Source organism: Nerophis lumbriciformis, linkage group LG17 (genome assembly GCF_033978685.3).
Source record: "Nerophis lumbriciformis linkage group LG17, RoL_Nlum_v2.1, whole genome shotgun sequence".
Lineage (NCBI taxonomy): Eukaryota > Metazoa > Chordata > Actinopteri > Syngnathiformes > Syngnathidae > Nerophis > Nerophis lumbriciformis.
In genome coordinates, this window is record NC_084564.2 from 12771170 (window position 1) to 12789521 (window position 18352).

At 38.3% G+C, this 18352-nt stretch overlaps 1 protein-coding gene across 2 annotated transcripts; it reads left to right on the top strand.

Annotated features, from left to right (window-relative positions):
* Positions 1–1603: 1603 nt before the first annotated feature.
* LOC133614515 (spartin-like) lies at positions 1604–17728 on the top strand. Of its 2 annotated transcripts, none has more exons than XM_061972516.2 (8): positions 1604–2047; positions 2345–3055; positions 6901–7098; positions 10081–10255; positions 12033–12227; positions 12310–12468; positions 13655–13745; positions 13890–16112. In XM_061972516.2, exons 2-8 carry the CDS (start codon positions 2348–2350, stop codon positions 13936–13938), a joined length of 1575 nt encoding a protein of 524 aa, XP_061828500.1. In that variant the 5' UTR covers positions 1604–2047; positions 2345–2347; the 3' UTR covers positions 13939–16112. The 2 variants fall into 2 exon arrangements, with proteins under 2 accessions (XP_061828500.1, XP_061828499.1); XM_061972515.1 differs by lacking the exon at positions 13890–16112 and adding an exon at positions 17026–17728 and having other exon boundaries at positions 1795–2047.
* The last annotated feature ends 624 nt before the right edge of the window (positions 17729–18352 follow it).

The window sequence follows — 18352 nt, forward strand, 5'->3', positions numbered from 1 at the left end:
AGACTTGTGTTAGTAGATTGCACAGTACAGCACATATTCCGTACAATTGACCACTAAATGGTAACACCCGAATAAGTTGTTCAACTTGATTAAATCGGGGTCCACGTTGGAGCGTCGACCGGAAGTGGTAACAATTGAAAGGCGTGTTGGAGCTAGTTAGTGTTAGCTGCTGACTAAAATAAATATATCTTTTGACTTTATTCCAGCTACAGTCGTAAGTACGTCCCTTGTCAATTTTTTTATTTTTTTTATTTGCAGAAATTAGTTTTTTGTATTTGTAGAAAATAGTTTTTTTGCTTGCAAATCGTTTTGTTTTTTTTTACTTGCGGATTGTTTTTTTTACTTGCAAATTTTTTTTTTTTCAGTGCGAATAATTTTTCACTTGCAAATCGTTATTTTTACTTGCAGAAATGTGTTTTTTTTTGTTTGCTTGCAACTAATTGTTTTACTTCCAGAAAATATTTTTTCTTATTTGCAAATAATTTTTCACTTGCAGAAAATCGTTTTGTTTTTTTACTTGCAGAAATGTATTTATTTTTCCTTGCGAATCATTTTTCACTTGCAGAAAATTGCTTTTTTTTTTACTTGCAAAATCGTTTCTTTACTTGCAGAAAATTGTTTTGTTTTTTTGCTTGCAAGTAATTTTTTTACTTCCAGAAAATTGTTTTTCTTACTTGCAAATCTTTTTCACTTGCAGAAAATAGTTTTTTTTTTACTTGCATATAGTTTTTTACTTGCAGAAAATTGTTTTGTTTTTTTACTTGCAGAAATGTATTTTTTTCCTCTTGCGAATCATTTTTCACTCGCAGAAAATTGTTTTTTTTTCCCCCTTGCAAAATCGTTTCTTTATTTGTGGAAAATTGTTTTTACTTGCAAAATTGTTTCTCCCTTACATACAAAAACAATTTGTTTTTTGTTTTTTTTTACAAAAGTGCATGCAAACCGTTTTTTTTACTTGCAGAAAAGGGTTTTATTTACTTGCGAATTGTGTTTTTTGTTGCAGAAAATACATATTGTTTTACTTCCGAATCGTTTTTTTACCGCCCTGAGATCGGTAGGTTGTGAGTTCAAACCCTGGCCAAGTCATACCAAAGACTATAAAAATGGGACCCATTACCGCCCTGCTTAATTGGCACTCTGCATCAAGGGTTGGAATTGGGGGTTAAATCACCAAAAATGATTCCCGGGCGCGGCCACCGCTGCTGCCCACTGCTCCCCTCACCTCCCAGGGGGTGATCAAGGGTGATGGGTCAAATGCAGAGAATAATTTCGCCACACCTAGTGTGTGTGTGTGACAATCATTGGTACTTTAACTTTAACTTTAACTTGCAGAAAATCGTTGTTTTTTTTTTACTGATTATTGAATCAGTGTTGCCTTTTAGCGATGGCGTTCCCATTTTTAATTTGAAACTATTAAGAAGTGTTGTAAAAACTAATGATATACGCCAACTTTATTGGCACACAAACTTAGATTTCTCCAACATGACGACGAGTAATTTCTACACTCATAATGTAATTAATCGTAATCATTTTATTTAATAAGCGTTCAGTATAGTTCCTGTGTTCTGGATCGATTGATTGGCAATGGCAACCGGTGACTGTGTGTGCAATACCGCCATCTAAAGGACTGGAGTGTAGCACTCCCGTTTCCGGTTCACAGCCTTCAAATTAACAAATGTGTTTATTCCCTTGACTTCCTTCTCGTGCAACTGATACTCCTATGTATGCGTAGCGTATTAATGTAATGATACAGTTCGGAATGACGTTGTTAGAATAAATTACAAACAAGCACAGACATTTAGAAAAAGGTTGCTCCGACGCAAATTTACGCTACTTCCGGTTTGGAAGTGTCACAATAAAAGTCTAAACTCAGGGCGGATATCATGTGCTACGGGATTAAAAGGTCGACACTGATTAATTGCATCATATCTCTTGATAGAGTGGTCGGTGTCAAGGTTTACTAAAACAATAGACAGGGGTGACGCAGTCACTGCAGTGTCGCTAACTGCTGCATTTAGACGCCCGGAGCCGTAACAACTGTATTTGGGTAAGTTGCACCGTTACGACATAACGGGGAGCTAATGCTAGCTAGCTAAAAACAACAGACCTGTCAGCTAATTGTGTGGGATTTTTTTTTTAAACTACTTCCAATAACCTTCATTAACATTTCAAATAAAAGCGAAAAATACGATATTTGGTGGTTTAAGTTTATTTTTGAGTGGTGTGTAACATAATTCACTGCAAAATACTACACTAGACTGCTAAATAGTCATCCGTGGTTGTACACAGAATACCAGTGTATGAAATGTTGAATTGTTGACGTTTTTTTTAATATATTTTATAGGTAATGGAGAAAGCCAAACAAGATGCATTTGACCGTGCAAGGCTCGAGGTGATTAAAGATGGCTACGAGAGAGGCTTTGAGTGCATCAACAAAGGTCTGACAGCCGATGAAGCCGGAGACCCGAGCCAGGCTCTGGAGCTGTACAAGAAGGGTCGACACCACCTTCTCCGGGGCATCAGCGTGCCCTCGCGGGGCGATGAATGCACAGGCAGCTCCTGGGAGTCGGCCCGACAGATGCAGAAGAAAATGCAGGAGACCCTCAACAACATCACCACTCGTCTCGCCATACTGGAGACCGCTACCGCCGCAGAGGGGCCCGCCGAGCAGCCTTCTGAAAGCCTCTACCCAAAAATACCAGCCAAAGAAAAGCCGCAGAGGCCCCGCCCTCCGCTCCCAGGGAGTGAGCATCCCCCGGCGTACTCGCCCCAAGCTGTCGAGGGTCACCTCTCCATCTCGTACGGGACCGAATCAGGCGAGCTTTCACTGGTGGGTGACGAGTTTTACAGCCGGACGTCAACCTCCTCGTCGTCCCCGCAGAGCATGGGCGAGGACGCGGAGGAGCTGCTGTGCATCCCTCAGGGCGTGCAGATATTCTTCGTGACCCCCGAGGGCCATGTGAGCGCCCCCTCCTACCCGGGCTACCTGCGACTGGTCAAGTTCACCAGCGATCACTCTGAGACGATGCCCGACAGACCTCCAGCTTTCCTGCAGGTATCTGTTAAGAAAATCGACACAAGTGTAACCCGATTATGGAGAGTCAACTCATTGGCCACTTCATTAGGCACACCTGCACCAACTAATGTCATTTAGTAAAAGAGCTTTATTACAATTATCCCTTTACAATAATAACTACATGCACCGCAAACAATCACTGGCATGTCTCGGACTGATTTTTATGGAAAATTGTGACATGCTGGGCGATACTGTCCCACTTCAGTCCTGTAGGTGGCAGTAAGTGATTGTCAGCAGCTTCACACAGCAAGCTTTCTTGCTGGGATACAGCTCCACTTGGCCCCCTTGGGAATACACTGTAACAATTGCAGATATCACTCCAATATAACAGATAAATATATTGAAAAAGTGCAATATATTTATCTGTACAGTAATCTATTTATTTATATATATTTATACATGTATATTTATTTGATATATTATTTATATATATATTTATTTATTTATATATGCACCTTATTGCTTTTTTATCCTGCACTACCATGAGCTTATGTAACGAAATTTCGTTCTTATCTGTGCTGTAAAGTTCAAATTTGAATGGCAATAAAAAGGAAGTCTAGTCTAGTCTAATATTAGCAAATAAACAAGTATCGAACTATATTGGCTTGCACGTAAAATCTGCGTTACAAGCGGCCCTGCAGCGTGTTTACTTGTGCAAAGCTGGACAGCCAGTTAACATCTCAATCAGTGTTTTTCAACCTTTTTTGAGCCAAGGCACATTTTGTGCGTCGAAAAAATCTGCAGGCACACCACCAGCAGAAATCATTAAAAAATTAAACTCAGTTGACAATAAAAAGTCGTTGTCGCAATTGTTGGATATGACTTTAAAGCATAACCAACCATTCATCACTATAGCTCTTGTCTCGAAGTAGGTGTACTGTCACGACCTGTCACATCACGCCGTTACTTATTTTGAGTTTTATGCTGTTTTCCTGTGTGTAGTGTTTTAGTTCTTGTCTTGCGCTCCTATTTTGGTGGCTTTTTATCTTTTTTTGGTATTTTCCTGTAGCAGTTTCATGTCTTCCTTTGAGCGATATTTCCCGCAGCTACTTTGTTTTAGCAATCGAAAATATTTCAGTTGTTTTTATCCTTCTTTGTGGGGACATTGTTGATTGTAATGTCATGTTCGGATGTACTTTATGGACGCTGTCTGCTCCACACACTGTAAGTCTTTACTGTCGTCCAGCATTCAGTTTTTGTTTACTTTGTAGCCAGTTCAGTTTTAGTTTAGTTCTGCATAGCCTTCCCTAAGTTTCAAAGCTTTTGTCTTAGGGGCACTAGCCTTTTGTTTATTTTTGGTTTAAGCATTAGATACCTTTTTACTTGCATGCTGCCTCCAAAGGAATTAGCTACCGGCTGCCACCTACTGATATAGAAGAGTATTACACCGTTACTCTGCCGAGCTCTAGACAGTATCGACACTCAACAACAACACATAATTTGCAGACTATAATTACTGGATGCAAAAATAATTTTTAACCCAAATAGGTGAAATTAGATAATCTCCCACGGCCCACCAGACTGTATCTCACGGCACGCCAGTGTGCTGCGGCACAGTGGTTGAAAAGCACTGATCTAAATGTCCTCCAATAAGCACACAAAGTTGTTGTTTTTTCTTCCATTTTAGTCAAGTCATTTACAAAATGTAAACATGGTAGGCTACTAGGAGCTAGCAGCTACACAACAGCTAAGCACACAAGCTAGACACACGTGTTAAGTGTCCTTAACTGAACAATATTGTGGTCTAAAACAGCACATTTGTCAATATAAACAAGTATCAAATGATAATAGTTGCATATTACTTACACATACAAAGTATCTAAAGTATATTAGAGAGTTTCCAGCAACAAACGTGTCCGCATCATTCAATTTGCAGAAAACTTGCTAAAGGAAGTTGCTCTTTGTGTTGCCCAATGAGTGTTGTTAGGCGGTTTTTGTGTTATTGCTGCGTTAGAAACAGTAAAAATAAATATGAATTTTAATGTATTATCGCCTCATATTATTACACAATTACCTAAGCATTTGATAGTGTAAGTTGTTTACATACAAATTTAAGGATAACTTGCTTTATCATTGTAAGTCAGGGTAACAACAGATATTTAAGTATTTTTTATTTTTATTTTAACAAAAATGTTTTTGGAATATGTGTTAATATGATGTTTTTTGGAGGGTTAGATATTTCATTTTAAAATACGTTAAAATGGAGAGAATGAATACATTCAGTAAGAAAAAGATGAAGTGCTTTATTGACACAATATACTGTATTTCCAGTCTTTCGGGGGCCACTTGAAACGATCTGGCCCCCAGGCTTTGAGTTTGACACGTGTGGTAGTGGGTTTCAAGAAGACTAAAATATATTTAACTGTTAGCCGCCCAGCGTGCACGGACCACAATTACACTGATCTATGAAGTTAAGTGCAACAAAATATATTTGAGACCCCTTATCTGCTGCGTCATTATCTTAACTTAATGAAATATTGTGGCCACTAGGTGTCGCCGAAAAACAATTACAGTACCACACTACTTCAACTTAAAGACAGCATAAGTCCATTCCAGATGGTTATGTTTGTACTTTTCATGCTTACCATTAGGGGTGCACAAAAAATCGATTCACATTCGAGTTAGATTCTTATTTATCACGATTCTAAATCCATCCATGCATCCATTTTCTACCGTTTGTCCCTTTCGGGGTCGCGGGGGGTGCTGGAGCCTATCTCAGCTACAATCAGGCGGAAGGCGGTATACACCCTGGACAAGTCACTACCTCATCGCAGGGCCAACACAGATAGACAGACAACATTCACACTCACATTCACACACTAGGGCCAATTTAGTGTTGCCAATCAACCTCAATTAAAGATTTTTGTTCATAAGAATCAATTTTTTTAAATAGATTTTTAGGCCATTTCCATGCAACTAGAAAATGGCTTTTCTAACCTGTAACTTGTTGTGAAAAAATGTCATTATAATTATCACACCACATGATACGCTGCAAGAATCGGTTTGAATCGAGAATCATGTTGACTCGGGAATCAATCCTGAACCGAATCATAACCCCAGAAATCGGAATCAGTTAGAATCGGTAGGTGCACACCCCTACCTACCATTGTTCTCTGTTTGGATCATTTCACTGGATTAAACATTTTCTAACATTCCACACCACAAAATAATAAATGTATGTATGATTTGTGCTGCTATATCGCATCGGTATCAGCCAATATTGGTGTCGTATCAGAAGTGGAAAAATCCCATTTTCAAACACAAATGTTGAGTGTAGCGCAACACCACTGCAAACTACAACCACAAAACGCATCGTTATATGAAAACCAATCACTGAGCATTATTTTCTACGCGACGTCAGAATTTTTCATGCATCTCTTCTTGTATTGGACCTCGATTGACTGTGGCGTCCTACTTAATGTTCTGGCCAGTTATTCACGAGTCATGTGAGTGGTCTTGCCCTGACGTACATAACTCGTAAAAGTCAATAGTAAACAATCAGGCGAGAGGTCTTTTAACCAGAAGATGGGAATAAATCCAAAGTATAATAATATAAGAATAAAGGGCTTTACTGTAATATTTAAAACAAAGACGTACTATATTTGACTCTTCAATGGGGATTTTCCCAGGTGCTCCAGGCAGCAGATGACATCACAGCAGTGAGTGAAAGTTATTATGTGTAATAACGACACACTCAGCGATGCCCCATAAACCTGTTAGGCGTGCGGCAGCCTGCTTCAGGTCCCCTCAAATCTGTACTCCCTTCATGTAAACGCGCTTGTACACTAAACAATCCATCAATTAATCAATCCTCTCCCCGGCAGGTGTGCGACTGGCTGTACCCGCTCGTGTCGACAAACTCCCCGGCCTTGCTGTGCAACACCGGAGTGTTCATGTTCCCCGACATGATGGCGCCGGCGCCAGGCCATTTTGTGGGAGTGGTTCTGTCTTCTGAGCTGCCTGCTGCCGACAGAGAGCTGTTCCAGGATCTGCTGTCTCAGATGACAGACCTCAGGGTTCAGGTACTGCTCACACCCTTTTGTATGCAAGGGCCAACATTCATTAATCCCCTGCTGTGTCAATATGATATAAGGTCTGTCCGATTGATGAGAGAGGCGAGGAATTGGCATAATTGCTTATTTTACTGAAGAATGTTGCCATATCTTGAGACGTGTTGATTATAATAACTTAAAGCTGTCATATGAGGAGTTATTTCAACTTGATGGTGGTCTAATGTATTTCACTTTTTTGGACCCTGAATTGATGTAACCAATTTTGTTTAGAATTTTGTGAACTGAGTTTTTTTCACATGAAATAATGCTGACAATTTCAATACATTTTCATTAAATTTATTTTCATAAATTATTCTGATTTACAGGGAGTAGGTCTTGAGTTTTGAAGCAACAAATATTCCTGCCCTGATTTTTTTTTTACACTGAAATGATTTTAACAAACACACATTTTGCTCGCAAATTATTATTTGGTGAAATTGTCAGCATCATTTGATCGAATTTGTGGAGAAAATGAGTGTGGCTAAAAATCAAGTTTGTTTAAATAAAGTGTTTTTAAAAATCAGTGTATAATAATTAAATGTAAAAGAATTCAGTGCAGAAATATTTGTTGCTTCAAAACTCAAGGCCCACGTCCGTTAAATAAATTAAATTATGAAATTAAAATGTATTAAAATTGTCAGCATAATTTGATGTAAAAAAAAAAAAAAAAAATCAGTTCACAAAATTCAAACTAAAAAAAATCAGTGTAAAAAAAAAAAAAAATGTAATAGAAAATGGATGGATGGATGGAACTACCAGGCAACAACCAGCAGAGGGCACATGTGATTGCTTCTTAAACAAACAAATAATTATAGACATGATAGATTATGTTTATAGAATTAGAGGGGGGTTCGTGAAACACATTTTAGTGTAGAGCAGTGCTTCTCAATTATTTTCTGTTATGCCCCCTCCCAAGAAGAAGAATTTCGCTCCCCCCGCCACACAATCTCCACTGCGACTATGAACGGGTACCATTTGTGTATCAAATTGTTATAAGTAGAGATGTCGATAAATGCTTTAAAATGTAATATCGGAAAATATCGGTATCGGTTATTTATTTTTATTTTTATTTTTTATTAAATCAACATAAAAAACATAAGATACACTTACAATTAGTACACCAACCCAAAAAAACTCCCTACCCCATTCACAGTCATTCACACAAAAGGGTTGTTTCTTTCTGTTATTAATATTCTGGTTCCTACATTATATATCAATATATATCAATACAGTCTGCAAGGGATACAGTCCGTAAGCACACATGATTGTGCGTGCTGCTGGTCCACTAATAGTACTAACCTTTAACAGTTAATTTTACTCATTTTCATTAATTACTAGTTTCTATGTAACTGTTTTTATATTGTTTTACTTTCTTTTTTATTCAAGAATATGTTTTTAATTTATTTATATTATTTTATTATATAAAAATTTTTTTAAAGGACCTTATCTTCACCATACCTGGTTGTCCAAATTAGGCATAATAATGTGTTAATTCCACGACTGTATATATCGGTTGATATCAGTATTGGTTGATATCGGTATCGGTAATTAAAGAGTTGGACAATAACGGATATCGGCAAAAACCCATTATCGGACATCCCTAGTTATAAGTATACCTTTGCATAACATTATATCTTTATTGCATTAAATAAATGAAAAAAGAAAGAAATATAGATTAACTTACAAAAAAGAAGTCTGTAACTAAAATATTTTGAATATTTTTTTATAAAAATATTTGCCTAAAATTAAAATTACATAATTACTTCCCTATTTAAACGATAAACATTTTTTAACCGACTTAAACCAATTGATACAGAAAAATAAAATAAAATAAACTCAATGAATACTATTAAATTCAAATTAACTCAGGAGCATAATATAAAAACACTTTAACCTACAAAACAAAAATTATCAAACCAATTTTTTTTCCGGCTTTTCCGGGCTTCACGGTGGCAGAGGGGTTAGTGCATCTGCCTCACAATACGAAGGTCCTGAGTAGTCTTGGGTTCAATCCCGGGCTCGGGATCTTTCTGTGTGGAGTTTGCATGTCCTCCCCGTGACTGCGTGGGTTCCCTCCGGGTACTCCGGCTTCCTCCCACCTCCAAAGACATGCACCTGGGGATAAGTTGATTGGCAACACTAAATGGGCCCTAGTGTGTGGATGTGAGTGTGAATGTTGTCTGTCTATCTGTGTTGGCCCTGCGATGAGGTGGCGACTTGTCCAGGGTGTACCCCGCCTTCCGCCCGATTGTAGCTGAGATAGGCTCCAGCGACCCCAAAGGGAATAAGCGGTAGAAAATGGATGGATGGATGGAATTTTTTTTCCCCCATATCAAAATCAGGGAGTCAGAATTAATTGCTACAATGAGCACGTTTTGGAATGCACAGCTTTTCGAAGCAGGGTTTGAAGCATGGTACTGATAAAGCGTGTTCCCCAGGGGCCTGTCCAACTCTTTGAGAAGGACCGGTATAGAGAAAAGTAAAATATAACATTAATGAATAGAACCAAAACAAGATTGACCCATCATCCTTAAAGGAATGTCTTCAAATGACCATCTCCGCTCATTAGATTGGGTCACGTCGCAAGGTCTGTCTCAGCAGTGTCGGGATTTGCCAATTAAACCGCGCTAATACTCTTAGCAGCAAGTAGTTGGAACGAGCTGAGCGCCTCAGCTGTGACGCCACGCAAGGTCACTGTTTTGATGTGGGGTTTCTTCACTGATGGAGCTGATCCCGCGTCAGCAAGTAGGCACTTTTTCTCTTCCTGGAATAAAACGAGTGGGAGACTGGAGGCTTCCGGCGCAGAATGAAGTGTTTTCTCCAAACAATTGCAGCTTTGTGACAAGAGCGTGACCAGAGGAGCTTTTACTGGAGCAGTGTCGCAAGGAGACGAGCATCGAGCTGTCGAAAGGTGGTTGGGGACTGACTCATGTGATGTGTTTGTTTCATCAGGCTCCTGTTGAAGCCGCCGAGCATGATAATCTCAGCCACAAAGTGCCCATTGTTACGCCGGAAGAAACCGAAGCGGCGGCGGAGGAGAAGTCAGCGGAGGAGGCAGCGGCGGCAGAGGGGGACGACCAGGCTCTACCCGCATGGAGCGAGACGGTGGCCAGTGGCATCCTGACCGGTAAAGTGTTACAACTAGTGTTTTTACTGCAGGACTCTCATCTACATTCAAGGTGTCCACAGCTAGTTTTATACCGGCCTGTGGTACACAAAAAAAAATACAGTTAAAAACAGCATAAAAAAGTAGAATAAGAGAGTAAACAGATGAATGACTCTAATAAAACAAAGATGCCATGCAGACTGCTTTTTCTTTTTAAAGCTGTCTTAAACAATAATAATGAATCAATATCGACATTGTTACGAAGTATTGACCTATCCAATTACTTCACATAAAAATTCTACTTTGACAGACCATAGGGTTCAGGTACCGCTCACACTCTTTTGTATGCTTTGGAATATTTTTTCGGGGAAATATTGCATATTTTACGTGTTTGCAATATAAAAAAAAAGTTTTCTTTGACAAAAACAAACACATTACAAAAACATTAGAAAAAATATAAAAATTTAGGTCTGAAGTTGTTCTAGAGATTTACGTGTTGAAATAAAAAAAAAATTAAAAAAAATGAGTTGGGCTCTTTTGGATCCCTGTAAATTTTTGTGGGATTTTTATTTTTATTTTTTATTAAACTGTTGTTCAACAAATAATGAATTAAAATCAATGGTGTTATGAATGATTGACTTATTTAAGGCTCCAATTATTTCATATCAAATATTCCACTTTGGGATGTTTTTTGGGTAAAACAATTTATATTTTGTGTTTCAGTCATACAAATCAGGAGTGTCTTAGACAAAATGGGCATAAAAAAAAAAAAAAAAATATATATATATATATATATATATATGTGTGTATGTATGTATGTATGTACGTATGTATAGACCAGTGGTTCTTAACCTGGGTTCGATCGAACCCGACTCATCGTGTAAATAAAAACTTCTCCCTGTCGGCGTATTACGGATACGGCAACAGCAGAAGTCACAATGATTTGCAGGTGTGTAATTTGTTGTGAGTTTATGTACTGTGTTGGTTTTGTTCTTTGCACAAGGTGATGTTCATGCACGGTTCATTTTGTGCACCAGTAAAAAAACATGGTAACACTTTAGTATGGGGAACACATTCACCATTAATTATTTGCTTATTAACATGCAAATTAGTAACATATTGGCTCTTAACTAGTCATTATTAAGTACTTATTAATGCCTTATTCGGCATGACCTTATTATAACCCTAACCCTCTAACCCTGGCCCTAACCCTCTAACCCTAACCCTAACCAAATAACTCAAAATTAAGTCTTTGTTACTTAGAATATGTTCCCCTAGTGTCCAAAAAACTCAAAATTAAGTCTTTGTTACTTAGCATATGTTCCCCATACTAAAGTGTTACCAAAAACATATAACTTTTGAAAAAAACAATATTTAATTTTTCACTAAAGAAGGGTTCGGTGAATGCGCATATGAAACTGGTGGGGTTCGGTACCTTCAACAAGGTTAAGAACCACTGGTATAGACAAATGGACCTAAAGTTGACCAAGAGATTTACTGTAAGTGTAGAATAAAAAAATAAAAATAATAATATATGACTTATTTATACAAAAATTTAATGACTGAGACACTTTTGGGTCCCCTGGGACCAAACCTGAGGGGAGCCCTAAAATAATATTTTATGTTGTATTGGTTTTGATAATGAAAAATATCAAAATGCTTTCATTTTTCAGTGTGCGGCCCTCTGTGTTAAATGTTTGGACACCCCTGATCTAAGTAGTGTGACATCACAGCAGCATGAAGAAGAGGAGGGCCACATTGTTAACACAAAGACAACAATGGAATCATTTTGTCTCAGGCGCGTCCTGGTTGAGCTGGGGTCTGGTCAAAGGAGCCGAGTTCACAGGCAAGGCCGTCCACAAGGGGGCGTCTAAACTCCGAGAGCACATCACACCCGAGGACAAGCCGGCCCACGTCAGTCCCACCGTCACCAAAGGCCTTCATGTTGCCAAGCAGGCCACGGGTGGAGCTGTCAAAGTCAGCCAGTTTCTAGGTGACCTCCTCCTTAGCAGCATCAGCATGTTTCACTGCCATCTGGCTTTTGGCTTTGACTGACCGGTGCTGTGTCACTGCAGTGGACGGCGTGTGCACTGTCGCCGGCTGCGTGGGCCGGGAGCTGGCGCCGCACGTGAAGAAACACGGGGGGAAGCTCATTCCGGAGTCCATGCGGAAAGACAAGGATGGGCGTTCGAACATAGACGGTGCCATGGTGGTGGCCGCCAGTGGAGTGCAAGGTAGATCAGCACCCACACTTCAGCTCGAGACAGCACTACCTCAACTTACAAGTCTAATTATCAAATCACCAAAAATGATTACCGGGCGCGGCACCGCTGCTGCCCACTGCTCCCCTCACCTCACCTCAACAAGGGGATGGGTCAAATGCAGAGGACAAATTTCACCACAACTCGTGTGTGTGTGACAATCATTGGTACTTTAACTTTAACTTAATTAGTTCTGTGATAGCACTGTTGACTCAAAACACTTGTATCTATAATCAACATCTACCATAGAAATGAATTGAAATCAATTCAGTTGGTGCTTAGACCCCCAAAACAGCCGCCATTTTAACATGTAACATTCCGTTTTAAAAATAAACTTTTAGATGAAAAAAATATTGTATAAAAACAATACAATAGAATGTAGTACAAACCACTACAGTAGTTGTATGTAATAATAATGTACAGCATTTGCATGGGGGAGTGGAATTGGGGGTTGAATCACCAAAAATTATTCAGCCACCGCTGCTGCTCATTGCTCCCCTCACCTCCCAGGGGGGATCAAGGGTGATGGGTCAAATGCAGAGAATAATTTTGCCACAACTAGTGTGTGTGTGGGACAACCATTGGTACTTTAACTTTAACTTTAACAGCTACGAGATCTCCTTCCAGCTGCTTTACTCTCAAACACATCATCAGCAGCTTTGCCATATTTTTATGGATAAATGTCCAGCGTTTGGATATTATTGTAACACCTTTGGCTGTTGTTGGACTCATTCTGCGTCAGTATGGTGCAGACTAGCATTGATACACTCAAATTGCTTGGCCAATTAGGCTATACGTTCAGCCATTTGTATGATGATTATTTCTTTAATTTATTAAATATCACCCACTTTTTCGCAGCCTTTTCCTTCACACTCACTTTCTTCATTTCCATGAAAAACAAATATGTTTCCATCTTTAGCTACAAGCTAGTGAGTAAGACCGGATGTTATGGTCAGCTCTTACGGGGTTCACTGTGACATTTGCTACACTAACTAATGGTGGGGATGTTGAAACTCCAATTTTTGCTTCCAACTTACAACCTAACAATTAGCTTGGAGGCAGCTCTTTTCCCAAAACACTCTTAAGTTGAGGTACCACTGTAGATCTACTTACTTTATATACCACTTATCTGTTTTCGAATTAATTTTTTTTTTACCAGGATTTGCCACCATGTGGACCGGTTTGGAGGTGGCGGCCAAAAACATTGCGACGAGCGTGGCGTCAGAGACCGTCACTACGGTGAAGCACAAGTAGGTTCACAGATCACAACATGCTGGCTGGAACATGTTCATCATTATTATTATTATTATTAATAATAATAATAATATTAATATTATCTGTGTGTGTGTGGTGCATGCTCACATTTATTTCCCCCTCCTCAATTTGTTTTGCAGATTTAGGGGTCTTCAAAACATCTTAGACCCACCTAATGGCAACAATTGATGATTAAAACAAAGCGATTTAACTCTTTGCACTAACAACAAGCATGACATGAGCCTCTTTTTAAAAAATAAGTGAATTCATTGCCTTTTCCTTACTTGTCATAGCAATAATTATGTTCATTGAGATTTATATTGTAATTAATGAGTCGAGGTAGTGGGGGCCAAAGTATATGCATACACGTTTTTTTTGTTACCATAAATCATTAAATTCTTATTAAGTCCATGGCCACACCATTACGAATATTTTACGACGCAACTTCTTTGTAAAAATATAATCTCCATCAGCACCATTGGCATTTAAAATAAATAAATAAAAACATATCTGTCCACAATAAAGTCACACTCCCCAGCTTTCATGCACATGTTGGCCACTTGGCCTGTGCGTGTTATGAGAGCCAAAACACCATTGACTGCATGGAAAGAAATCAGCACCCGTAAGTCAATAACTTCATTAAAGTACAGTCGTAGCTCGGTTTGAAAAATTGCGACAACAACCTGAATCATACGAAAACCAATGCAACATTTTCTTAAAGAAAGAATCCATTCCAGACTAGGGATGGGTACCCAATTTGGTTCTTTTATAGGCACTGACCAAATTCTATCAATACTACCGGGTATTTATTCACGTAAAATCAATCTAAAACATTTCGTTATCTTTTTTTGTCAGACTAAACACCGGCTCAAACGCTTGGCAAGGAAACACTACTCACTACGTGTCCATGCAGTAAATTCGTCTGATTTGTGAAACTTTTTTTTTTTGTATTTTTTCACCGACAAGTGAAGTCCAAGTGTCCATGCACTCTCTCGAATGCGACTAATGGTTATCGTATTTTTCGGCGTATAAGTCGCACCAGCCGAAAATGCATAGTAAAGAAGGAAAAAAACATATATAAGTCGCACTGGAGTATAAGTCACATTTTTTGGGGAAATTGATTTGATAAAACCCAACACCAAAAATAGACATTTGAAAGGCAATTTAAAATAAATAAAGAATAGTGACCCAACAGGCTGAATAAGTGTACATTATATGAGGCATAAATAACCAACTGAGAACGTGCCTGGTATGTTAACGTAACATATTATGGTAAGAGTCATTCAAATAACTATAACATATAGAACATGCTATACGTTTACCAAACAATCTGTCACTCCTAATCGCTAAATCCCATGAAATCTTATACGTCTAGTCTCTTACGTGAATGAGCTAAATAATATGATTTGATATTTTACGGTAATGTGTTAATAATTTCACACATACCGTATTTTTCGGACTATAAGTCGCAGTTTTTTTCATAGTTTGGCCGGGCTCCAGTGCGATTTATATATGTTTTTTTTTCCTTCTTTATTATGCATTTTCGGCAGGTGCGACTTATACTCCGGTGCGATTTATACTCCGAAAAATACGGTAAGTCGCTCCTGAGTATTAGTCGCAAACTATGGAAAAAAACTGCGACTTATAGTCCGAAAAATATGGTATACACCATGTGCCTCCTGTACACTATGGGGTGCTTATTTCATTTTAGCCCGGATAACTGAATTACTTTTCCGGTTGACCTATGATGTCACGAACTATGATGTCACTCTCGGATTTGCGGGTCTTTACAACTTGTTTGTAATATTGGCACAGATTACAAATATTACGTCTCTAATGGCTAGCAAACAGTGTCAAGAAATTATCTTGGATTGCGCTACGAACATGACGCCACTACCAAGAATGTATCGGGGCGAATGCAGGTCCGAAGCAAAGAAAGACAGGCGGAAGAGTTTTTTCGATACGCATGGTATTCTTTGTTCGGACACACCTTTTACGCGTGCAAACAGACTAGTTTGTTCCATGCAATTTTTGAACGTACGATGACCAAGACAGAATACGAAAACCAGGGCAAAATTTGGCCAAAATCTTTTGCCAAAAAGCGGGGCTTACAACATCTAAGGCACGGCTGTACTTGTGGTCTGTGTTAAGTAAGGTTTAAAATCATGGCAATATGTCGCATAGGTCCTTGTAAACCAGTCCATACACAAACATCGAGAGTACTTAAAGATCTTCACCATCGAGCACAATTTCTAGGGAGTAAATATTTGTGGACAAATACAGTACAGGCCAAAAGTTTGGACACACCTTCTCATTCAATGCGTTTTCTTATTTTCCATGACTATTTACATTGTAGATTGTCACTGAAGGCGTCAAAACTATGAATGAACACATGTGGAGTTATGTACTTAACAAAAAAAGGTGAAATAACTGAAAACATGTTTTATAGTCTATTTTTTTCAAAATAGCCACCCTTAGCTCTGATTACTGCTTTGCCCACTCTTGGCATTCTCTCGATGAGCTTCAATAGGTAGTGACCTGAAATGGTTTTCACTTCACAGGTGTGCTTGAAGCTCATCGAGAGAATGCCAAGAGTGTGCAAAGCAGTAATCCGAGCAAAGGGTGGCTATTTTGAAGAAACTAGAATATAAAACATGTTTTCATTATTTCACCTTTTTGTGTTGAGTACATAACTCCACATGTGTTCATTCATAGTTTTGATGCCTTCAGTGACAATCTACAATGCTTATTTATATAGCCCCAAATCACAAGTGTCTCAAAGGGCTGCACAAGCCACAACGACATTCTCTGTTCAGAGCCCACATAAGGGCAAGGGAAAAACTCACAAATAGTGAATAAAATAGTCAGGAAAATAAAGAAAACGCATTGAATGAGGAGAAGGTGTGTCCAAACTTTTGGCCTGTACTGTATATAAAACAATATCGGTGTTTGTGTGTACAAAACCCTAAAATCATTTGGGTCAAATGCCTAAAAGTGCGGACAACTCCAATTTTGAATATTCATATAGTTTCAGCAAAGTAAAAAAATGCAGGCTCTGCTTAATTCCATCACTTCCACACTGCTTGATTGCTGCCTTTAATTTCCAGGTCCCTTAAAATTTTTTTTAAAAAAAATACAAAAATTGGTATGCATGCTGGAACACGCTGCATGCCATCTTTGGTGTCTTCATAATAATTCCATCCAAACCCTCTTTTTTTCTGTCCCGCATTTTCCCTCTCCAACCCGGCTACTCCAATCTAACCTCCAATCAAAAAGGTACGGCGCGGCGGCGGGCCAGGCCACCGATCACGCCTTCAACTCGGCCATCAATGTGGGCGTCACCGCCTTTAACATCGAAAACCTGGGCATCAAAGCAGTGGCCAAAAGGACGGGCAAGCAGACGGCGAAGGCCATTTTGGAGGACTACAAGCTTCAGGAGCAAGGGGACGGACAGAAACAAGTAGAGAAATCTGATAAATAAAACTTCCGCCACCTTCAACCACTCTTGCCTTCAACTAAAATAGTTCTATATTTATTAATATTTGTGTAAAAAAAATGGCAAAAACTAAAATACTTAAGCTTTTTGTTTAAACAAGTCTTTGATGTAGAGAACATTATACTGTAAAGCAAATAATATATGTATTGGATGATTTTATATATTGACAAGTAAGTAGTAATCTGTGTTCACAGCCTTATTTTTAAGAATACACTAAAGGAAATTTTTAATCATAATGCTGCTAATACAATGTATCTGCTTTGTGATTATTGCAGTTTAACTGTACTTGTCATCACTGTGCCTTTAACTACTGTATCAACTACTGTCTTTGAAAAAAATGAACAAAGAAATATTTTTAAAACCAAAGCTATGTAACTTTTTGTTGTTTTGTCCCAAGTACACACAGTATGTTTTCTCTCAAGGACCACTTTTAAATTATTATTTGTCTTCTGAATATATTAAAACACTGAGATTTAAACACTGTTTTGGATGTCCTTTTTTATTGTTTACACATGAACTTTGTATTGTATAACTACTATATAACCTGACGTTGATGTCTACAACTCTTCTTACATGTATATTGGATAAAAAAAAGAAGTTTTTTTTGAAAAAATAAATTTATTGATTAACTTTAAAGTTCAATCAGCAAACATTTATGGGTAACCTTTTCCCAACTAAGGACATGTAAATTATCTAACCTTGGCCCCAAACATCTGCTGAGATACGCAAAATAAGTTGCTATTTTAAAAAGTTTCTCGTGAACCCATTTTCAAATTAAATTTTTATCACAGCTAGTTTCCGCCACAAAAAAAAAATACCCCAATGGTACACTGCAAAAACTGAAATCTAAGTAAGATTAAATATCTCAAATAAGGGTGATGTTTGCTTATTTTCTGTCTGATATCATTCTTCCCACTAAGCAGATTTTATGTTAGAGTGTTTTACTTGTTTTAAGGGTTTTGGTCCTAAATGATCTCAGTAAGATATTACAGCTTGTTGCTGAGATTTTATGACCTATATTGAGTAAAACAGTGTTTTTCAACCTTTTTTGAGCCAAAGCACATTTTTTGCGTTGAAAAAATCCGGAGGCACACCACCAGCAGAAAT